This window comes from Cervus canadensis, chromosome 21 (assembly GCF_019320065.1).
Source record: "Cervus canadensis isolate Bull #8, Minnesota chromosome 21, ASM1932006v1, whole genome shotgun sequence".
Classification (NCBI taxonomy): domain Eukaryota; kingdom Metazoa; phylum Chordata; class Mammalia; order Artiodactyla; family Cervidae; genus Cervus; species Cervus canadensis.
In genome coordinates, this window is record NC_057406.1 from 18,979,487 (window position 1) to 19,004,764 (window position 25,278).

General features: G+C 38.4%; 1 protein-coding gene across 1 annotated transcript; it reads right to left on the bottom strand.

Moving 5' to 3' along the window:
* Positions 1-7,720: 7,720 nt before the first annotated feature.
* On the bottom strand, positions 7,721-23,647 carry LOC122424021 (killer cell lectin-like receptor subfamily B member 1B allele A). The gene is made up of 6 exons (XM_043441628.1): positions 23,341-23,647; positions 19,284-19,370; positions 16,936-17,034; positions 13,709-13,884; positions 8,960-9,066; positions 7,721-8,000 (listed from the first exon to the last, which is right to left on the bottom strand). The coding sequence occupies exons 1-6, from the start codon at positions 23,411-23,413 to the stop codon at positions 7,892-7,894; spliced, it is 651 nt and encodes a 216-aa protein (XP_043297563.1). The 5' UTR covers positions 23,414-23,647; the 3' UTR covers positions 7,721-7,891.
* Between the last annotated feature and the right edge of the window lie 1,631 nt (positions 23,648-25,278).

The window sequence follows — 25,278 nt, forward strand, 5'->3', positions numbered from 1 at the left end:
CACAGTGACTGCAATCATGTGCATTCCCACCTATAGTGCTCAAGGATTTTCTTTTCTCTACAGCCTTTCTTGCACTTGTTAGCTCTTGTCTTTTTGATAAGAGTCATTCTAACAGGTGTGAGATGGTATTTCCTCATAGTTTTGATTTGCCTTTTCCCTGATGATTAGTGATGTTGAACATCTTCTATTGTACCCATTGACCATCTATCTGTATATCTTCTTTGAAAAATGTCTATATAGATTCTCTGCCCATTTTTAAATCAGATTGAAATTTTTATTATTTTTGCTCTTGAGTTGTATGTTTTCTTTATATATTTTAGATATTCACCTCATATAAGATACATAATTTGAAAGTATTTTCTCCCATTCAGTAGGTTGCCTTTTAATTTTGTTGATGGTTCCCTTCGCTGTTCAGAGGCTTTTTAGTTTGATGTAGTCTCTGTTGTCTACTTTTCACTTTTACCTTCTTTGCTTTTGGTGTCAAATCCAAGAAATCATCACCAAGACTGATGTTAAGGAAATTATTGCTTATTTTTTTCTCTTAGATTTTTGGCTTCAGGTCTTACACTCACATTTTTAATTCACTTCGCACTAACTTTGTTTATGAAGTAAGGCAGTGACTCAGCTTCACTATCTTTCATGTGGCTGTCCAATTATCCCCACACCATTTACTGAAGAGATTGTCCCTTCCTTGTTGTGTATTCCTCATTCCTCTGTCACGAATTAATTGACCATATACATCTGGCTTTATTTCTGAGATCTCTATTGTGTTCCATTGATCTATCTGTTTTTATGCCAATATGATACTATTTTGATTACTATAACTTTGTAAAAAAATTTGAAATCAGAGAGCATCATGCCTTCAGTTCTGTTCTTTCTCAGTTTCTTTGGCTACTGTACATCTTCTGTGTTTCCATACAAATTTTAGGACTTTTTTGTTCTATTTCTGAAAAATGTCATTGCAATTTTAACAGAAGTTACATTGAATCTCCATATGGCTTTGAGTAGGAGAGTCATTTTAACAATATTTATTCTTTCAATGTATAAGCATGGAATGTCTTTCCTTTTATTTGTGTTCTTTTATTTCTTTCATCAATGTCTTATACTTTTCAGTGTATAGGTTTTTCAGTTCCTTGGTTAAATTTATTCCTAGGTATTTTATTCTTTATGATACAATTATAAATGTGATTGTTTTCTTAATTTCTCTTCCTGATAGTTTGTTATTAGCATATAGAAATGCAACATATTTCTGTATCTTGATTTTATATCCTGCAACTGTACTGAATTCATTTATTAGTCCTACAGCTTTTTTGGTGGAATCCGTAGGGTTTTCTGTATATAATATCATGTCATCTGCAATAGTGTAAGTTTTACTTCTTCCTTTCCAACATGAGTGCATTTTCTTTCTTATCAGTTGGGCTTTCCAGGTGGCTCAGTGGTAAAGAATCTGGCCACCAAAGTAGGAAGCGTGGGTTTGATCCCTGGTGAGGAAGATCCCCTAAAGAAGGAAATAGTAACCCACTCCAGTGTTCTTGCCTGGGAAATCCCGTGGACAGAGGAGCCTGGTGGGCTACAGGCCATGGGGCTGCAAAAAGAGATGGACACGACTTAGCAACTAAACAATAACAACAAATTTATTAACTGTTAGTGTTAAGAGTTGCTCTCCATGTCCTGAAAACTAGAGAAACAGGAAAGCTTTCCTAAGAATGCCTAAGAATGCCTTTGTTGAATGGCTCCCTCTGCTGGACAGAGTCAGCACTGCTTATTGTTGTCAGACACAATGCTGGGACAATCTAGGCACAGCACAACTAAGTTCCTAGAAATACTTGGGATTTTCCGGGAAATGAAATTTCCTGAAACCACTGTTAGCTGCATTGTGAGGGGAGTGGAGAGAGGGTTATTCTGGATTCCCAACACTGCAGACCTCTTCTGTTAACATTTCAACACTAATGAGAAAGGAATGAGGTCTTGAAAACTAGAATGGGGACATATGGGAAGATCCCAAACAAACTAGGGATATGGAATACTAACTCCTATCAAGGTCTTTTTACCATTAGAAGTATCCTTGTGATGCGTGTGTGAGAAGGTTAACCATGTTTTGCCTGAAGAGACTGTAAATAGCCTCCCTTAAGTAGAAGAGTCCTGGGTGAGTGAACAGAATGATAACTTGAATCAACAAAACATTGCCCCCTCAGTCAACTTCTAGACATGAGCTGGTTTACAGAGCCAGAACTTCCTTAATTAAGAGTGAGGGGCACATCCCTTGAGTGAGTGCCCTGCTAAACTGACAGACTTCTTATAGTTAATCTTTTCCCCATGTTTCCCTAAAGAGATCTGTGACCATTTACCTACTTGACTATGATTTGAAGAATCAGACTTTGGGAGAGTTATGGAAATACTAACTCTGACTGACATTAATTTCAGGAGACCCAAGACATCACTAGGCAGAGTAAGTCAGTAGATCAGCATAAGAAGTGAGTTCTGTGACCGACTAGACAGTGAGTCCAATGGGTTGTAGAATCAATCATGTGGTTTTTCTCCTGGTTCTCAGTAGGGACCTGAGAGAGAGGGACCAGAAAAGTGTGAGATCCAGCATGGATGGAGAGGGGAGACTTGAGATCATCAAAGGCAGAGTCCAAAAGAGCCTTGGGTGAAAAAAAATCACACCTGGAGTGTGATGCATATTTATTTCTCTTGATGTTATTATTCCAGTATCAGTTTTTGCTAATATTCGTGAAAGACATCAGTTAGATAAGGGAAATCTAGGTTCAGCCTCTAGCAGATTCAACATTGGTCCTGCAGTCTTCACAATTTTCTACCTCTATTATGTAAACTCAGAGAGACAACAAAGATGGGAACTCTTAGAAAAAAGTAGGATATCATTGTTCTCAGAGGACAGATTGCCCAAGGAAGGAGCAGTATGGATAGAAGTTCTCAGACCTTCAAGCTAAGTATGGTTTTGGGCTCCAGAATAAAATCCTAAACACAGTGATTCAATGGCTATCATTTATTATAAGAATTCAGAATACTTGAAGAATGAGAGGACTTTATCAGTGTTAATCAGTCACTCATCCATATCAAGTATAATCAAAGGTACAAGTTGACTTGGAATATTGGCACAAGTGGTTTAATTTTGTTATATTTTTAACTCCTAATTGAGAAAAAACAAAAACTGGACTCCATACAGAATTATTGTGAGTTTCACGTAGGATAATAGATATGTGTATGATTTCTTTGTGTATGATTAAGCAACTCATACACACATTGTATACACATCTTACTATTTTGACATTGATCATTTGACCTTGTATACTAAAGGCTGGAGATACCAAAGTCTAATCTCTTAAGGGTTTTCCCCTAGGACTATGTTCTACTCAGCCTCACATAAGACAGTATTGAACACTTGTAATAGATTCTCTTGGTTTCCAGTCTTTGAGAGCTTGACCCAAGATTCGCTTTATTTTCTGAAAAGGTAACGAACTGAATTTCATTCTTTCTTGTATCCTTCTTCAACACACGAGGTATGAAGTTCCAGAGCCCCAGCACAGTTTGCATGACACTGAGTAGGGGAAACCACAGACAGGGCCGTATGAAGAAAGTCCTCAGTTGAGAGCAAAAGGGATGAGGGCAGTCAGGGATATGGGGAAAATGGCCAGATCCTCCTGTTCCTGTTCTGCTTCTGGCTGGTATCTTCTGTTTCTTGCAGCCACCGGAACAAACTCTGTCTTAAGGGACACTGTCAGCAACTCTGCTGTAGCAATGGTGGCAGCTGGGTGCTGTGTGAGGAACTTGTGGAGAAAGCGTCTTCCTCTTTGTCCTCTTTAGTTTCCTCAGCTCCGTGGTTTTAGCCTTCTATAGCTCTGGTGTCCCCCTTTTTTGGGCAAACACTCCATAGTCACTAATCTTTCCAATCACTAACCAGAAGTCCACCAACTCCAATCACTAACCACGCCCTGCTGAGCACTGTCTAGTTCTGATCTTTTTGTCCCCTCTTTTCCTGAAAGCTCTAAAAAAGCTCTTCTCATTGGTTCTGATCTATTCTCCCTCACTTCTCCCATCTTCTTATTTTTGTCACAACTTCACACTGGGTTCCAATGATGTGAGTAAAAGGACCCATTGTCCCCCTTTTCCCTGAGAGCTCTATACAGGCTCTATGCATTGGTTCCTATCTCAGTTCTGATCTATTCTTTATCACATCTCCTATCTTCTTGTTTTGTCATCGCTTCACACTGGATCCTTTTGCTCACATCATTGGGTGACTCCCTGCTATCAGACACCATTATGACATTGGTCAACACGTATTAACACATCAATTTCCTCATGTCCAACTAATGGTCTTATATCCTGTCTCGAGTCTTCTTGGCCACTGGGTTCTGCTAATCTTTCAAGTGCTCTTTGTTGACTTTTATCCTCGTCTTATGAACACTACTGTGTCCCTAAAATGGAACAATTTTTTTGTTGTTGTTGGGATGAGAAACGCTGGGCTGGATGAAGCACAAGCTGGAATCAAGATTGCCGAGAGAAATATCAATAACCTTAGATATGCAGATGACACCACCCTATGGCAGAAAGTGAAGAGGAACTAAAAAGCCTCTTGATGAAAGTGAAAGAAGAGAGTGAAAAAATTGGCTTAAAGCTTAACATTCAGAAAACTAAGATCATGGCATCTGGTCCCATCACCTCATGGGAAATAGATGGGGAGACAGTGGAAACAGTTGCTGACTTTATTTTATTGGGCTCCAAAATCACTGCAGGTGGTGACTGCAGCCATGAAATTAAGAGACACTTACTCCTTGGAAGGAAAGTTATGACTAACCTAGACAGCATATTAAAAAGCAGAGACATTACTTCACCAACAAAGGTCCATCTGGTCAAGGCTATGGTTTTTCCAGTGGTCATGTATGGATGAGAGAGTTGGACTGTGAAGAAAGCTGAGAGCCAAAAAATTGATGCTTTTGAACTATGGTGTTGGAGAAGACTCTTGAGAGTCCCTTAGACTATAAGGAGATCCAACCAGTCCATCCTGAAGGAGATCAGTCCTGGGTGTTCATTGGAAGGACTGATGCTGAAGCTCAAACTCCAATACTCTGGCCACCTCATGTGAAGAGTTGACTCATCGGAAAAGACCCTGATGCTGCGAGGGATTGGGGGCAGGAGTAGAAGGGGACGACAGAGAATGAAATGGCTGGATGGCATCACCAACTCGATGGGCATGGGTTTGAGTGGACTCCGGGAATTGGTGGACTCCTGGCGTGCTGCGATTCATGGGGTCGCAGAGAGTCAGACACGACTGAGCGACTGAGCTGAACTGAACTGAGGCCAACATGTTATTGCTGTTCAGTTGCTAAGTTATGTCTGACCCTTTGCGACCTCATGAATAGCACACAAGGCTTCCCTTCCTTTATTCTCTCCCTTAGTTTGCTCAAACTCACGTCCATTGAGTCAGTGATGTCATCCAACCATCTCATCCTCTGTTGCCCCCTTTTCCTCTTGCCTCAGTTTTTCCCGGCATCAGTGCCAACATGCCACAGTTTAAATGCTTTGCTCACCAGTTTACACCCAATGTTCAACTCAGCATATATAAGGTGGTTTGTGTTACATATGATATGCAAGAAAACGTGTACAGATATATATAATCACCATAAACAGGTGAGCATAAACATCACAAGAAAGTTTGTCTCTGAAGCACTTAAAGTCCTTTGGTGTTTATAAGATTCTCTTTCCATATCAGTCGTACAAGCAGACAAATGGGTTTTCAGTTGGCTTTTAATGATGTAGCAGTTAAACCTGTTATCTCAGTCTGCTTATTTTCTACCCCTTCTCCCCAACCACATATTGGCATTTTACTTCTGTGGTCTCTTAGAGAAAACTCAATACAATAATTTTTTTGTAGTTATTATGTAGTAGGTAATTTAAGAGGCAGTAGAAATATAAAAACAGCTATTGGACCCTTATGTTATTTACAGACAAGTGAGGGCAGAGGATAGTAATCAAATATTCACTCAAAAGACTGGTATAATTAAGACTAAAAATCTGATAGGTGCTAGGGAGGGGAATGTAATGTCAGGATATTCAACCTTGTCCTGGAGCTCAAGGAAAAACTCTTAAAAACAGATCAGAGATGAGGAGAATGTTTGGGAGGTAACTTGATGGAGAAGAGAGGAAAGAATTCCAGGTCCAGAGAGCAACTTCTGTTAAGGCAAAGCAGTGAAATGTGTTATGAGTTCCAAAAGCCAGTTCAGTGAAGTTGTGGTCCTGAGAGCTTGGGTAAGTTGGTGTGCGTGCTCAATCATGTCTGAATCTTTGAGACCCCGTGGACTGTAGCCCACCAGGCTCCTCTGTCCATGGAATTTTCCAGGCAAGAATACTGGGGTGGGCTGCCGTTTCCTACTCCAAGGAATCTTCACGACCCAAGAATCAAACCCGTGTCTCTTGCATCTCCCCTATTGTGAGGCAGATTCTTTACCACTGGGCTACCTGGGAAGCCCAAGTGGAGGAAGAGACAATAAAGAAAGATTAGACCTGATAGGGATTGCTAGGCTTTGTTATGGAATTTGGTATTATTATAAGGAAGATAATGAGGTGTTTTTTAAAGGAAAAAATTGCATCGTCAGTATTTATTTTTAAAATGTCACAGAATTCATGGCAGAGAATGATTGAAATGGAGTGAAGATGTTGCTATTACAGCTATTTAATATTTTAGTGTCTTTAAGATCATGAAAGTGGTGAGGAGAGGACATACTTGAGAGATATTTCTGCTGTTTTCAGTTGCTCAGTTGTGTCCTACTCTTTGTGACCCCATTGACTGCAGCATGCCAGGCTTTCCTGTACTTCACCAGAGATATTCAGTTAAAAATAAATAAAACTTGGAATTTTCCCTGGTGGCTCAGAGAGTAAAGAGTCTGTCTGCAATGCGGGACATGCGGGTTCAATTCCTGGATTGGGGAGAGCCTCTGGAGAAGGAAATGACAACCCACTCCAATATTCTTGCCTGGAAAATCCCATGGACAGAGGAGCCTCATGGGCTATGGTCCGTGGGGTCGCAAGGAGTCAGACATGACTGAGCGACTAAAGCACAAACAAATAAAACTTGGTGATATGAGATGAAGGTGGAAAGCAGCCTAGAGGTATGCATGTGAGAGAGGGTAATAACAAGATGAGATGGTTGGATAGCATCACTGATTCAAGAGACATGATTTTGAATAAACTCCAGGAGATAGTGAAGGGCTGGGATGCCTGGTATGCTGCAGTTCATGGGGTTGCAAAGAGTCGGACATGATTTAGTGACTGAACAACAACTGGTTTATAGATGGCATAATTGTCTTGTATGGCATATCCTTTACTGAGATATGGAGTGCTGGAAGATGGTTCCTTTTATGATGAAATTTAGTGGACTATTTTTGTATGTTGAGTTGGAAGTACCTTTGAGGTTTTAGACTTGCTGTGTTAAATAGCCAGTAGGGTATACAGGTCTGGTGATCAGAGAATGATCTGAACGGCAGAGATAACTTTGATATGCATTGCTTTGTATGTGGTAGTTGAAACTGTGAGAATGTAAGAAATTAACTAAGGATATCATGTTAAGCTAAGTGAAAGTGTGAGTCACTCAGTCTGAAGATACAGAAAAGATAAAGGCTAAAGTTCAAAAAATACTGGCAAGATGAGATGGATGATTGAATCACCACATCATTCAGATGTAACAATATATTCATCATATACATTCATTTTCTAAAACATTTTATTTTGTGTATCTCCTTTTCCACATTTCTGAGAATAATACTATAAAACACACACACACACACCGCCCTCTGAACTTTCTTATGATCTGAGCTCAAACTTCATGTGGTGTCTCTTAGTCAGACAAATAGAGACTTATTTTCTGCCAAGTGGATTATAATTGACAAATCCATGGATAATTTTTCTCACAACTTGCTTTGACTATCTTGTTAGAAGACAGCTGGGCGCATTTCATACTCCGGGTCTCTCGTTCATTTGAAAACCTACAGAAAGAAAGCAGATGGTTTTCTTTACATCAGCCATGAGTATATGCATATGGCCAGAGGCTTACAAGGACTTCAGAAAATGTTTTCTATTTTTTTAAAATAAAGAATAAACTCATTAAAACTGTTTAAATACACAAAAATATGATAGGCAAAGCAATTCTTCCCTTTTTATGTTTTATGTCTCAAAACGTCTCTCCAGAGAAGTTATAGTTCATTTTTGTTGTTTAGTCCCTCAGTTGTGTCTGACTCTTTGGGAGCATAGAGATCATGACCTGCCAGACTCCTCTGTCCATGGATTCTCCAGGCAAGAATACTGGAGTAGGTTGCCATTTCATTCTCCAGGGGATCTTCCTGACCCTGGGATTGAAACTGTGTCTCTTGCATTGGCAGGCAGATTCTTTACCACTGGGCCACCAGGGAAGCCCTAATAGTTCATTAAAGAGAGCTAAAATATCACCTCTGACTTTTTTTTAGTCCACTCTGAGCAGTGTGTGGGATCTTAGTTCCCCGTGATAGGAGATGAGTTTGAATCCATGCCCCCTGTACTGGGAATGCAGAGTCTTAACCACTGGACCATCAGGGAAATCCCTCAGCTTTGACATTTTTATTGCTTAAAAATTGATCACTGTAAGAAGTGAGCAGAAAGTTATGCTCTGCAAAACAAACATGTGCCTTCATAAAAGAGTTTACACTTGCTAATTTACCTTTTATATAAAAAGCTAAAATCAGGCAACAGGACAATCCTGTTTCATACATAAGTTTTCTGAGTGGATGGAGGGAGATTTCTTTCTCAACTTTCTGTGTGAATCATTTTATAGAAATATTTATCAGACTGTAGCAGTCAGGAAATTTATACCCATTAGATCACTTCAAAGCCAATGATGTCATATGTCTCTTTTTTGTCACATACAACATGGGGTTAAAAACCACAAAAAGGAAAAATGCAAAAGACTTACAGCTGAGGGTCAAAAGTGCTGTTGTCCAACCAGGTCCATAATTCCCCTCCAGGAGGAATCCTCAAACCAACCCAAAATGAATCATGTACGTTTTGCCCTAGGAAAGTCTAAAAAGAATAGGAAATGTTGTATGAAATCAAGTGGTTTTTACAGATGCAAGATAAAATACCACAGGAGCACCTTCTATGTGACTGGCATTGCACTAGAAGCTAGGAATGAACAGGCAAGATATGCTTCATGTTTTCAAATGTATCACAGTGGAGGGGAAATCCACAGCAATGCAATGGAATAAAAGCTAAAGAAAAATTACTAAATGTCTATTGACAAATGGATGGATAAAGAGGTAGCACATATGTACAATGGAATATTACTCAGCCATAAAAAGGAATAATGTTATCATTTGTCATACAGAGTGAAGTCAGAAAGAGAAAAACAAATATCATGTGTTAACACACACACATATATAAGAGATCTAAACATAAATTAAAAAAAATCTAGATGTACCTATTTGCAAGGCAGGAATGCAGACATAGAGAAAGAACATGTGGACACAAGAAGACAGGGAGGGTGGGAAAATTGGGAGATTGGGATACACACACACACACACACACACACACATATTACCATGTGCAAAGTAGATAGCTAGTGCGAAGCTGTTGTATAGCACAGGGAGCTGAGCTCAGTGCTCTGTGATGACCTAAAGGGATATTATGGCAGAGTGGGAGGGAGGTTCAAGAGGGAGGGAATATATGTATACCAATTATACTGCAATATAAAAACAGGAACTGAGACTGCGAAGAAAAAAAGGACTATTATGGACAGTGTTAGTAGACACCAAGGCTGTGGAGTCAGGCTGCAGCTACTATTACTACTACACACCTTTGCACAGTTATTCATTTTTATTTCTGTATTTTTCCAATCACTAAAACTCTGACTATGATAATATTCATACCTATCTCAAAGAACTGTTATTGTTTTGTTAATAAGTAATATTAAACACTGCTTGGCACATAATGAATGCTTCTTGCCTAAATAGTGATTACTACTAAATACAAGTATTAAACAATAATCTAGAAGCAAGAAAACACACAGGAAAAGTTACAGGAAGACAGAAATCTCTGAGCTGATGGAGCACATATTGTTGATAAGTTTTTTTTTTTTAATTGGAGGATAATTGCTTTCCAATACTGTGTTGGTTTCTGCTATACATCAACATGAATCACCCATATGTATACATGTGTCCCCTCCCTCTTTAATCTCCCTCCCACCTCCCATCCCATCCCACCTCTCTAGGTTGTCAAAGAAAACCTGATTTGAGCTCCTTGCATCATATAGCAAATTTCCACTGGATATGGTAATCTATATGTTTGCATGCTACTCTCAATTTCTCCCACCCTCTCCTTTGCCGAGTTTGTCCACCAGTCTGTTCTGTATGTCTATATCTCCATTGCTGAAAATAGGATCATTAGTACCATCTTTTTAGATTCCACATATATGCATTAATATATGATATTTGTTTTTCTCTTTCTGACTTACTTAACTTTGTATAATAGGCTCTAGGTTCATTCACCTTATTAGAACCGACTTGAATGTGTTCTATTTATGGCTGAGTAATATTCCACTGCATATATGTACCATAACTTCTTTATCCATTCATCTATCAGTGGACATCTAGGTTTTTTCCATATCTTAGCTATTGTAAATAGTACTGCAACAAACATTGAGGTACTTGCGTCTCTTCCAATTATGGTTTTCTCAGCGTATGTGCCCAGTAGTGGGATTGTTGGGTTATATGGTAGTTTTATTCCTAGTTTTTTAAAGAATCTTCATACTGTTCTCCACAGTGGCTGTATCAATTAACACTTCCACCAACAGTGCAAGAACATTCCCCTTTCACCACACCCTCTCCAGCATTTATTGTTTATAGAGATTTTGGTGATGGCTATTCTGACCCATGTGAGCTGATACCTTATTGTAGTTTTGTTTTGCATTTCTCTAATGATGAGCGATGCTGAGCACCTCTTCATGTGTTTATTAGCCATCTGTATGCCTTTGGAGAAATGTCTGATTAGGTCCTCTGCCCATTTTTTGTTTGGGCTCTTTGTTTACCTAATGTTGAGCTACATGAGCTGCTTATATATCCTGGAGATTAATCCTTTGTCAGTTTTTTTCCTTTGCAATTATTCTCTCCCATTCTGAGTGTTGTCTTTTAATTTTGTTTCTTCTGTTGTGCAAAAGCTTTTAAGTTTAATTAAGTCCCATTTGCTTGTTTTTGTTTTTATGTCCATTACTCTAGGAGGTGGGTAATATCTCCTTTTGTGCAATAACATAACCCCTGAGACAAAGTATATGGCTGGCTATAATGTGCTAAGTTGCTGAAGTTTTGTCCGACTCTTTATGACCCTGTGGACTGACTGTAGACTGCAAGACTCCTCTGTCCATGGGACTTCCAAGGCAAGAATACTGGAGTGGGTTGCCATTTCCTCCTCCAGGAGATCTTCCCAGCCCAGGGATCGAACCCGTGTCTCTTGTATCTCCTGCATTGGTAGGCAGATTCTTTACCACTGTCCAATTAACATATATGCCATGCCATGCTCAGTTGCTTCACATGTATAATGGTCCCCTATTACAGGCTTCAGGGGCCAGAGGATGGAATATTATGGGCTCCGCTGTGTCTCTTCAAAATGCATGCATTCGAAGCTCTAACCCGCAGTGCTTCAAAATGTGACTGCCTTTGTAGACACAGCTTTTAGAGAGGTGATTAAGCAGAAATGAGGCTGTTAGGGTAGATCTTAATCCAATCTGATTATTGTCCCTATAAGAAGCATAAATTTGGACATAGAGAGAGACATAGATGCATGCATACAGAGGAAAGACCGTGTGAGGACAGAGCAAACAGGTGGCCATCTAGAAACTAAGGAGAGAGGCCTTGTAAGGAACCAAATCTGCCAACATCTTGATCTTGAACTTCTAGACTTCAGAGCTGTGAGTAACAAATTTCTGATGCGTAAGCCGCCAAGTCTGTGGTACTTTGTTATGTTAGCTCTAACAAACTCATACAATCCCTTTAGGTGCTTGTGTGCTAAGTCACTTCAGTTGTGTCTGACTCTTTGTAACCCCATGGACTGTAGCCACCCAGCTCCTCTATCCATAGGATTCTCCAGGCAAGAATCCTGGAGGGGCTGCCATGCCCTCCTCCAGGGGATCTTCCTGACCCAAGGATCAAACTTGCATGTCCTGCATTGGCTGGCAGGTTCTTTACCACTAGCACCACCTGGAAATCCTTACAACCCCTTTATTATTCTGTTGGTGGCTCAGATGGCAAAGAAACTGCTTGCAATGTGGGAGACCTGGGTTCAGTTCCTGGGTAGAAACAAACAATAAATCACTGCATGGAGAAACAGTGCAATGAAGGACTTCCCTAAAAACCTTACCTGCTTCCTGCTCATCATCAAATTGAAAAATGCTGAAATGCAGCAAAGACATGTTTCCTGGGCAACAAGAAACCTAACCCATCACTTAATAGTTAACTGAAACTCCACATTAAAGACCTAGGAGGAACTGTGTATTCATTTCCAAGCACAAAGCTATGTAACTCAGTCTCTTCTTATTAGATGCTTTCTTATTAGGTCCTTTCCAGTTGATACCTTCTTCCCCCCTTTTTTTTTGTCTGAAGCTGACTTCTAAGAGAAGAAAAAGTCTCTTTTTAGTTCTTCACCCATTCTGGATTTGGTTCATATTCAAACTAATTTGGACTGGATCTGACAAAGAGTTTTATAGTTTGACATTTGGGGTTACATTGGTTACACTGAAGAAAACTTACTTCCCACTTTGATTTTCTTGTTGTTGTGGATTTCTATGAAACTCAGAGGAATTTTTTCTTCCCCCTACAAAAGTTTCAACAGCTGCCCTGATGTAAACTCTCCAGACTTAACCAGGCTTGTAAAGCACTGTTTGTCATTGAGTTTTCTGAAACTGAGCCTTTGATATCACTTGTAATTTCAACATACTAATTCTTATGCTGAGAATCCTTATTTGATGTTTGCCAACTAATATCTATACTGGCCTTATTTAGGTTTAGTGTCCAACCTTCGTGTAAGAAAATTTCAATTTACATTAAGCCAGGGTTAGAAAAATGTTAGTTTTCTTCAACAAAAACCAAAGTTTAATGAGAAGGTCTATATTGTATTTCCTTTCTCTGAACATCATTTTTAAGTTCAGCTGCCACGCTGTCTGACCACAAACTTTGTGAGCAATGATGGATTAAATATGGGAGATGAGACTGATGTCATATATTTAAAATGCAGTCTGGGAAACAGAAAGATCCGTTATAGAGAACTTAGGTATATATTACTAAAAGGATTTCTCCTATTCCTAGCTAAGTAAATGTGAAAGTAAAAGTTGCTCAGTTGTGTCTGACTCTTTGCGACCTCATGGACTATACAGTCCATGGAATTCTCCAGGCCAGAATACTGGAGTGAGTAACCTTTCCCTTTTCCAGGGGGTCTTCCCAACCCAGGGATCAAACCCAGGTCTCCAGCATCGCAGGCGGATTCTTTACCAGTTGAGCCACAAAGGCAACAAAAGAAGCCTAAAATAATAATGTAGTTTCAACGATTCATTCAACCAATAATTGTGCAGTTAATATCAATGAGGTTTAAATTTTTTTCACTGAAATTTTCAAATTTGTAGCACAAAGAAGTACTGCAGTTGTGAAGGATGCTATAATCTTAAAATTTTATACCTCACCGTATCAGTGAAGTCTCGGATCACCATGAGATGTGCGTTTTTCATGACACAGTCATTTTTACTCTCATTCCAAGATTTCTTATTTTCATTTTCAGCAACCCAGTAGCATTTCCCCCCATGTGGCCTCCAATCTTTGGTGGGGCATGATGTACGAACAGTAGAAGAATCAAATGAAACTGGAAGGAAAAAGGATAAGTAATTACAGCAAACATGAGGATGCATCCCTAATATTGTATAATAATTAAAGCCTAATCCCTAATATTGTATAATAATTAAATTTGTTAAATTATGGTCTAAGTTTTCTTTGATATAAGTATGTGCTTTTCTCAGGATGGATTTTGAAAAAAAAAAAAAAACTAACAGAATTTCAATTGTGTATTTTTTTCTTTCTCTCTTTTCTTCTTTCTCCCATTTAATTTATTCTCTTTAAAATATGTTATGTTTTCTATGAGCTAGGCAATACACAGACACTAGGATAAAGTGATCAACATCCAAACTTCAGGAAGATAAAAATTTTGGAGGAAAAGTAGAAATTAGAGATTTCAACTAGTGATCCACCAATGAACCAGGCATTTTGAGAATTATATATCACTGTAATTTTGAGAATTATAAAGTCATAAGAAGAATTTTTATTGGGCAAAGTTTGTATGGTAGGTGGTCTCTAAAACTCAGATAGATTGATCTTCCTGTGTATAAAAGGGTCTGGACAGAATTTAAAGCAATTTTGTTCAATACCATGTTATCACCTCTATAAAGTGTAGAAGGAGGACAGTTATGTACTTTTGTGTTGGGAATAATGTCCCAGGAAATTTGCTATCATAGTTTCACTAGTTTAAAAAAATTAAAGTTTTTGGAATGAGGTTGAGGAGACATGGAACAATTAATATCCTTTTTAAAGTTTTAATGAGTTCCCAGAAGTTGAAATCACTCTATAACATGGACTGGTAAGTTTTTCTAATAACATTATATATACAGGTTCAAAAAAAGAAAGGCTATAGTTTTTCAATATAGAATTAAAACTTAAATCAACAGATTAAAAATAATAAAGGGAGCAGAAAGAAAAAGAAAACAGAAAAGCTAAATAATTGCGTGTTTTCTTGACTTTTGAAAGTATATAAATACATTCATGTGTGAAAGATAAAAAATCACATAAAATAATCATTTATCATATTTTTCATGTAGTGCCATTAAAAAAGTGACAAAAAGCTATGTGGTGTGATCGTGAATTTTAGGAAAGAAAATATTTTGACCATATTCTACACCTGCACATGTCCCAGTACAAATAAAAATACTAATAAAATACAATGATTTCAACATAGTACCTTTAAATTCATTTAAAACACATACAGGTTTATTTTTCTCATTTGTCTTCAATCTTTAAATACTTTTGTCAAGGACTGTAATAGGCCCATGAAAAACAATGGTCTAAACCATCCCTCTGTAGGGGTAGAGGAATTTCCCCTTTATTCAGATATACCCAAGTAAAATCCATGCTACTGTCCACACTTGCTTATTCAGGAATTCAATTCGGTTCAGTTCGGTTTCTCAGTCTGTCCGACTCTGCGACCCTTGGACTGCAGCACGCCAGGCTTCCCTGTCCATCACCAACACCTGGCGTTTACTCAAACTCAAGTCCATTGAATTGGTGATGCCATCCAACCATCTCATCCTCTGCTATCCCCTTCATCTCCTGCCTTCAATTTTCCCCAGCATCAGGGTCTTTTCGAATGAGTCAGTTCTTCACATCAGTTGGCCAAAATATTGGAGTTTCAGCTTCAGCATCAGCCCTTCCAATGAATATTGAGGACTGATTTCCTTTAGGATAGACTGGTTGGATCTCCTTGCAGTCCAAGGGACTCTCAAGAGTCTTCTCCAACACCACCTTTCAAAAGTTTCAATTCTTTGTCGCTCAGCTTTCTTTATGGTCCAACTCTCACATCCATACATGACTAATGGAAAAACCATAGTTTTGACTAGATGGATCTTTGTTGGCAAAGTAATGTCTCTGCTTTTTAATATGCTCTCTAGGTTAGGCATAACTTTTCTTCCAAGGAGAAAGTGTCTTTTAATTTCAAGGCTGCAGTCACCACATGCAGTGATTTTGGAGACCAAAATAATAAGTCTGTCACTATTTCCATTGCTTCCCCATCTATTTGCCATGAAGTGATGGGATCGGATGCCATGATCTTAGTTTTCTAAAAGTTGAGTTTTAAGCCAACTTTTTCACTCTCCTCTTTAACTTTCATCAAAAGGCTTTTTAGGTTTTCTTTGCTTTCTGCTATAAGGATGGTGTCATCTGCATATCTGAGGCTATTGATATTTCTCCTGGCAATCTTGATTCCAGCTTGTGCTTCATCCAGCCTGGTGTTTCTCATGATGTACTCTGCATGTAAGTTAAATAAGCAGGGTGACAATATACAGCCTTGACATACTCCTTTCCTGATTTGGAACCAGTCTGCTGTTCCAACAGAAAATTGGATTAAAGATTTACTGAGCATGGTCCTGCCCATCAGAACAAGACCCAATATCCCCCTCAGTCAGTCTCTCCCATCAGGATGCTTCCGTAAGCCTCTTATCCTTCTCCATCAGAGGGCAGACAGAATGAAAATCACAATCACAGAAAACTAACCAATCTGGTATATGGACCACAGCCTTGTCTAACTCACTGAAACTATGAGCCATGCTGTGTAAGGCCACCCAACACGGACAGGTCATGGTGGAGAGTCCTGACAAAATGTGGTCCACTGGAGAAGGGAATGGCAAACCACTTCAGTATTCTTGCCTTGAGAGTCCCATGAACAGTATGAAAAGGCAAAAAGATAGGACACTGAAAGATGAACTCCCCAGGTCAGTAGGTGCCTGATAAACTACTGGAGATTGGTGGACAAATAACTCCAGACAGTATGAAGAGCCAGAGCCAAAGAAAAAACAACACCCAGCTGTGGATGTGACTGGTGATAGAAGCAAGGTCTGATGCTGTTAAGAGCAATATTGCATAGTATCCTGGAATGTTAGGTCCATGAATCAAGGCAAATTGGAAGTGATCAAACAGGAGATGGCAAGAGTGAACATCGACATTTTAGGAATCCGCAAACTAAAATGGACTGGAATGGATGAATTTAACTCAGATGACCATTATATCTACTAATGTGGGCAATAATCACTTACAAGAAATGGAGTAGCCATCATAGTCAACTCAGGAATTAGGCAATATAAAATAACATTACCTATTGAGTTGCTTGCTTCAGATTTACTTTGCTCAGTACAATATTTCTTCTTTGACTCATTATCCACTTCAGTTTGTCTTGCAGATTTGAACTGAATAACTAGTGAGAGAAGACACATCTTTTCTTAATTAAATATGAAGCAGAAAACAGTCAGGTTGTAGTGACTCAGTGAAGTTGATTGATGTGGAAACTCCAGAGCAATTAAAGTGATTAAAATTTATGGGAAAAACTTCCTTTTCCCAAGATTGGACCTTCTTTTGCACATACTCCTGTTAATTTTATTAATATCAAATTTAGGGGAGTTGGAAACATATGACCTGGGATCAGAAGGAAACTCACTTGATTTTTTTCTGGAGTTTTCATATTTATTTTAATAAACACAAGATAACCAGCTTTGAATGTAAGCTTCATTTGGATAGTTTGTGTTTGGTAAGTTCCTGCTCACTGTACCAGGTGCCACCTGATTCACAGAAAGAGCTTTATGTGTTTTGATTTCAGTTCATGATTCTGTTCCTTTTGTGGTTGTCCATTTAAAGTCTACATATGGAAGGACAGGGTGAGCCCAGAGTATTTTTCTACCATGAGGAAGGCATTTGTCTTTCTGATGGCCAGTTCACTGAAATTAATTTTGGTTATTTATAGTCTCACAATAGTGTGTATTAATCAGTTAAATCTTTAAAATCTATCGTAGTAACAAATCTGTTACTAACAAACTACTTTTTGATAACAAGCAAATCTATTCAGTTCAGTTCAGTTTAGTCAGTCATTCAGTCGTGTCCGACTCTTTGTGACCCCATGAATCACAGCACGCCAGGCCTCCCTGTCCATCACCAACTCCTGGTGTTTACTCAAACTCATGCTCATCGGGTCGGTGATGCCATCCAGCCATCTCATCCTCTGTCGTCCCCTTCTCCTCCTGTCCCCAGTCCCTCCCAACAACAGGGTCTTTTCCAATGAGTCAACTCTTCGCATGAGGTGGTCAAAGTACTGGAGTCTCAGCTTCAGCATCGGTCCTTCCAATGAACACCCAGGACTGATCTCCTTTAGGATGGACTGGTTGGATCCCCTTGCAGTCTAAGGGACTCTCAAGAGTCTTCACCAACACCACAGTTCAAAAGCAAATCTATTAACCTATACCAAAAAGAAACCTAGCAGAGAGGGTACTTTTTTTTTAAATGGCCATACCCCATGGCATATGGGATCTTAGTTCCCTGACCAGGGATCAAACCTGCACCCCCTGCAGTGGAATTGCAGAGTCATTTTAACCACTGGGCTGCCAGGGAAGTCCCAGCAGAAGTGTTGAATGTTAAGTATTTTTTGCTTCATCCCCTCAATGTTAAAGTCCCAATTTGGCCACTGCCTAGTTATATTAAACTAGTCAAACCACTTATCACTGTGGGCTTTAGACTGTTCACCTCAACTGGAGGCTTGACCTTGTTAATTTCTAGGGCCCTATCCAGTTCTAGAATTCTGACTCTGCCCATTGACCTCTAGTAACTAATGACATACGTAATTACTAATATCACTCACAAGAACAATACGGGCAGATACTGCCTTGATCTGTTCTAGGGTTTGGTTCAATCTGGAAACCTGAATTCCTTAGAGTATACATCATCTGGGAGCTTTTCTCCAAGCATTTACTCAATAAATTATTAAAATAATTGCCATATAAAGTTGGACTATATTTCACTATATCCACAGCATATGAGTATAATTTTAAAGTGCCTGAGTGAATTGATTGGTTTTAGACAAAATTTTCACCCATGCATGCAAGGTTGATGATGTCCCTGAGTAGCTAATGGGGCTTCCCTTGTGGCTCAGCTGGTAAAGAATCCACCTGCAATGCAGGAGGCTTGGTTCAACTCCTGGGTTGGGAAGATCCCCTGGAGAAGGGAAAGGCTACCCACTCCAGGATTCTGGCCTGGAGAATTCCACAGACTGTATAGTCTATGGAGTCACAAAGAGCTGGACATGACTGAGTGACTTTCACTTCACTTTCAGGATGCCATGATCTTAGTAAGCTTGAATAAGATCTTGAATAAGCTTAAACAGAAATATGCTTCATAGTTTAATTTGCTTTCACAGAACATGGTTCAGAGAAGCTGATTTTGATCATAAAATATAAATCTAGCCTCCTTCATATATCAATGAAATGAATCCATAATGTATGTAATAACACATGATGGAGTTCTATGGAAAATCTCTAATTTTATTTGTGTATCAAATTTCCTGCCTTTTGTGAAATTGTACTGAATTGTGTAGAAACCACTTTAACAGCAAACACAATTACAACAGGTCATGATAAAATAATACTTTGGGGTAAATAAAGGTTATTGGTAATTACTTACCAAGCATGCTCAGCACAATTACTATTACAAGAAGAATGATAATCATTGCACATCCAACTTTCAGGAAAATTCCATGGTGTTGAGAATCTATAAAATTGGATAAATTTCACGAGTAAGCCCAGTAAGTAATTCCTTAGGTGGTAAGGAAGGGCTGAATAAACTTTGTTAGTTATGCTCTTGAGTTACTTTCCTTTGAAATATGTAGACCTAACTTCCTCTTACATACAAATTTGGTCCCCTGATTTGTGAAGAAGGGGGAATTTATAGAACTGAACGAATATATTTTTTCCTTTTGATTCACCATGCATAATCGTAACTTATGATCTACTCTCTGCATCCCTAAATTGTTATATAAGACTGAAATTCTCAAGATTCTCTAGTAAACTTACCAACAGCCCTCACTTATTTGGGTTGATTCATTCTTTTATGTCTCTTTTATGCATTCTTATACAATAAACCTATTTCCTGTGATATGTAATTGCAATTTTATAAAATTATACATTTTAAAATAAAAGTAATTTTAGGGATAATCTTGTCCAACATTTGAATGCTAAAATGGGGATTTTAAGTCCACAAAACAGTTACTTGATAGTAGAATTGAGATCATACCTCAGGTTTCTTAACTACCAAATTAGACCTTTGTTCACTATCCATTCTATCTCTCGTAATCAGATAAATAAGTCATAAAAAGAAAGTGACATTTGTAACTCTGGTCTGATTGATGGCTAAAACCAAGAGGCTTTTATCCAAAATAGTTACAGTATATCAATTCCACTAGATATGTGATATATACACATCTACATGGGGCTTCCCTGGTGGCTCAGGCAGTAAAATGTCTGCCTACAGTGCAGGAGACCCAGGTTCAATCCCTGGATCAGGAAGATTCCTTGGAGAAGGGAATGGCTACCCACTTCACCATTCTTGCCTGGAGAATTCCATGGAGAGGGGAGCCTGGCGGGCTACAGTCCATGGGGTTGCAAAGAGTCAGACACAACTGATACTTTCACAAACTGAGAGCCTACTACTATAACTGAAGTGAAAATACAACCAATTACAAAATCAAATGTCAAGAATGATTAACATGAATGCTTATTTAGTGGAATACTATTACAGAGTATGTCAATGCTGCATATTGTCACCCTGCTTATTTAACTTATATACAGAGTACAGCGCTTGTTCAAATTATTATTAAGTAAAACATCTTTAATGAGAATTTATTAAATTCTCAAAACACTAAAAGAAGTCCATGTATTTCCTTTTGTCAGGCAAAACGATGCAAATTGTGCCTGACTAGGCAATAGTGAGAAGAATGTGATAATATCCCAACACACATTTCTAGGGTAGAGAGCTGAGATTTCAGACCTAAAAAGTTGGAGACTAAATCATCAGAGTTCATGAATGGAACTAATACAAGGAGTACCACATCATTCTTTTAGGCCCCTGAAGTAAAGTTTAAGAAAATCATGAATTTCTGAGTCTTAGTCTGGAATATTCTCAATTGTATTAGCTTTTCTCACTGATATTTCACTCAGTTTCATGGGGGTACCCTCTTGTTTTATATCTTGGAGAGCCAATGAACCTATAATATTTAAAATAAATGAGATCCATTTATTTAAAATTCATTTATACATTCATCTGCCTACCAGGCATCTATTAATTGCCTACCGAGGAGTTAGTACTGTGCGAGGCATTGGAAATACAAAGATTAAGAGATTAGGGAGAGTGTCTCAACACACATGAAGTTCTGAAACAGGAAGGAATATGATAATTCTAAAGAGCAAAGAGAAAGTCAACAACCAGAGTTAAACAAGTGAAATTTAGCAACTTTGAAGAGAAAGCTCGGGGACAATTGTGTAGGGCTCTGTGGGACATTACAATCCAATGTAGCAAATCTTTCTTTCCCTCTTGAATATGACACACGGGAAGAGAAGTTACATTTATCCACAACAGAGATATGCAGTGAAAGAGTAATAAAATATTTGACTTCTAGTCATGACTATAGGTAGGTAATTTAATTTTTATGCATTCATATTTCCTCATTTTTAACATTACAGTAAAATCGGACTAGATATCATTAAAGACACTGTCCCCAAATCTTTTTTCCTTGTTCTATTTTTTCTTAAATTAGCTTTTATTGGAGTATAACTGATTTGCATGCTTTGTCACTTAGTTGTGTCTGACCTTTCGTGACACTTTGGACTGTAGCCTACCAGGCTCCTCTGTCCATGGGATTCTCCAGGCAAGAATACTGGAGTGGGTTGCCATTTCCTTCTCCAGGGCATCTTCCTCACCCAAGGATCGAACCCAGGTCTCCTGCATTGGCAGGCTGATTCTTTGCCACGGAGCCACCAGGGAAGTCCATTTTATAAATTTGTATGTCAATCCCAATCTTCCAATTTATCCCTCCCTTCTTTTCCCCTTGATAACCATAAATTTGTTTACTAAGTCTGTGACTTTGTATCTGTTTTGTAAATGGGTTCATTTGTACCACTTTTTTCTTTTCTTTTTTTGGACCAGGAAAAAAGTAATGCTCTTTCCATGAACAGACGAAATTAAATCCTGGCATGCAGAATCAAAAAATATTGGTCTTGTAGCTTGAAGTGAGTTAAAATAACCTCTAGAAAAATGGACCAATTATATGAGATTTGTGGGAAACGGAGGCATAAGAATACAGGTTTCGTCCATATTACTTCTCAAACTAAGTTTGATTAGCTCACATAAAATGAAAGCTCTCAGTCTGTCAAGAAGAGAAAGCAGATAAGTCCATATTGAGCAAGTTGTGCTGTGCTGCGTTAAGTCGCTTCAGTCCTGTCTGACTCTTTATGGCCCTGTGGACTGTGGCCCACCAGGTTCCTCTGTCTATGGGATTCTCTAGACAGGAATACAGGAGTGGGTTGCCATGCCCTCCTCCAGGAGATCTGCCTGACCCAAGGACAAAACCCACATCTCTTATATCTCCTGCATTGGCAAGTGGGTTCTTTACCACTAACACCACTTGGGAAGCCCCATTGAGCAAGTTAGAGAGACAACGTTTAAACAAGGGAAATTTCTTTCAACTGGAGAAAACCATACACGAGATCCACTTGAAAACTGCAAACTTAAAAATATGAAAGAAGAAATGGATTCTTGGGAATAACAGGAAAGCAAAACATCAGTTTTACTCCACAAGGACAAGCTTGTGGAGACTTTAAACATTTTATATAACCTTTACAATACAAAAATTCTTACCCTAGAGGAGATAATATAAATGCAACATGGAGTTTTCTGTAAAACTTCATTTATATAGAATGTATGTAGAACATACACTGGATTTGGAAAAGTTATTGGTTTATAAGTGATTTTTGATTAAGGTACAATCTTATCTGTAGCTGTATGCCTGTCTACTTGTGCTCCAAAAATATTCTATTACTCAGATAATCATTAATTGTAAACTTAAAGAAATAAGATATTAACATCTTATGTTTTTTTATTTTAGTTTAACATTTTTATCCTACCAATACACAACTTCCAAAAGGCTAAATAACAATGTGAATAATTGCCAGGGATACTTTCCTCAGTGTGAATGGGTTTATCATATTATTTTCAAAGGGCAGATTTGGATGAGTAAAATTATAGAGCAGAAAGAGGTTATGAGTATCAATGTCACCACAGGAATATAATAAATATTCACCACAAGAAATATAAGGGATAGAATTCATGGAAACCAAAAGCAAAGGTCTACATATTAAGACTAAAGTTACAATTAACTTTATGAACACTTTGTGTCATTAAAATCCTTCACTTTTATCCTGGCATTCAGTAGATTTTGCTTTGAATCCAGTCTCCTATTTCCAGTAAATTCCCTGGAGAAGGAAGTGGCAACCCACTCCAGGATTCTTGCCTAGAGAATCCCATGGACAGAACAGACTGGTGGGCTACAGTCCATAGGGTCACAAAGAGTTGGACACGACGAAGTGACTTAGCACATTTTCAGTAAGACAGATGTAAACACAGGACAGAAACAAGGGAGATTTAAAGTAAAACATCAATTTTAACAGGAGTTCTAGATCCAGCTTACCAGATCTCTGGAGTGAAGATGAATGTTCTGAAGATGTATGTTTGATATCAGCATAGACTATCTCTCCAGCCATTGCATAAATTAAAAAGAATCCTGTAAATGAGATATATTGAGACAGATAATTTCCTTCCTCTCTCCCAAGTTTGGTAGATTCCCTCAATGAATAAAAAATAAAAGCAATGTGCTCAGCGTTTTCAATCAAGGCAATATATTATTGAACACTTGCATGATCTGGAAGAAAACTACTATCCATGCAGTAGTTTCTTGCACTTCAGTTAGTTTTCTGCCCTCACTTGGGATGATTTTGACCTTTATTAGTCCTACAGAAGAGATTGCATCACTTTCCTCTATAAACCACTTCCTCTTTTAGCTCAGACATATTTTCAGGCAGAAACCCTTTGCATTCTAGCATTTTCTCCAAAGTGGAATAGCAATTTGGAGGGAAGGACAAGAAAAAGAGGGTTTTTATTATGAAAGTAGTAGAAAGAATTAACAGAATACTCATCTTTGAAATGCATTGTAATTTCCTAGGCAATACTTTAAAAATTCCCTTAAAGCTATTTCTTCTCTTGTATGCTTTATAATATTAACAGCAAGCTAAGCTGAAGAATACACTATACAGAGGATTTCCAAACTGAAAAATAATCTATATGAAATAGATATAACTCTATGTCAAAATAACCAAAGGTTCTGTCATAAAAGAAAATAAATCTTATTTTTTAAATGAGTTTCATAGAAATTTACCACTGAATGCAATGTATTAAGCATAGATTTTCATTTCCCATTTCTTCTGTGCTGTGCTGTGCTCAGCCTCCCAGTTGTGTTCAACTCTTTTGTGACCCCATGGACTGTAGCCTGCCAGGCTCCTCTGTCCATGGGATTTCCCAGGCAAGAGTACCAGAGTGGGTTGCTGTTTTCTTCTCCAGAAACCACAAATTTTCTAATTGATTATAAACTGGCTCTTGTTATTCCATTGTGGCTGATGGTGCTATACATTTTAAACACATTTTCATTCATATTGTATTCTATAAACAAAAGTTTGAAAAGTTCAATATTAGAAGGCTAAATTGCTTTAGCTTCATTTTTTCTATAGTATTTAATTACAAGTTTCCATCAGTCCATTGTAAGCTGGATTTGGAACTTCATTTATTTATTTATTTGTGATGGGAGCTTTTTTTTTTTTCTTTCTTTTTTCCCCTCATTTATTTTTATTAGTTGGAGGCTAATTACTTTACAATATTGTAGTGGTTTTTGCCATACATTGACATGAATCAGCCATGGATTTACATGTGTTCCCCAACCCGATTCCCCCTCCCATCTCCCTCTCCATCCCATCCCTCTGGATCTTCCCAGTGCACCAGCCCTGAGCACTTATCTCATGCATCCAACCTGGGCTGCTGATCTGTTTAACCCTTGATAGTATACTTGTCTCAATGCTATTCTCTTGGAACATCCCACCCTCACCTTCTCCCACAGAGTCCAAAAGTCTGTTCTGTACATCTGTGTCTCTTTTTCTGTTTTGCATATAGGGTTATTGTTACCATCTTTTTAAATTCCATATATATGCGTTAGTATACTGTATTGGTGTTTATCTTTCTGGCTTACTTCACTCTGTATAATGGGCTCCAGTTTCATCCATCTCATTAGAATTGATTCAAATGAATTCTTTTTAATGGCTGAGTAATATTCCATAGTATATATGTACCATAGCTTCCTTATCCATCCGTCTGCTGATGGGCTACTAGGTTGCTTCCATGTCCTGGCTGTTATAAACAGTGCTATGACGAACACTGGGGTACACATGTCTCTTTCAGATCTGGTTTCCTCAGTGTGTATGCCCAGGAGTGGGATTTCTGGGTCATATGGCAGTTCTATTTCCAGTTTTTTAAGAAATCTCCACACTGTTCTCCATAGTGGCTGTACTAGTTTGCATTCCCA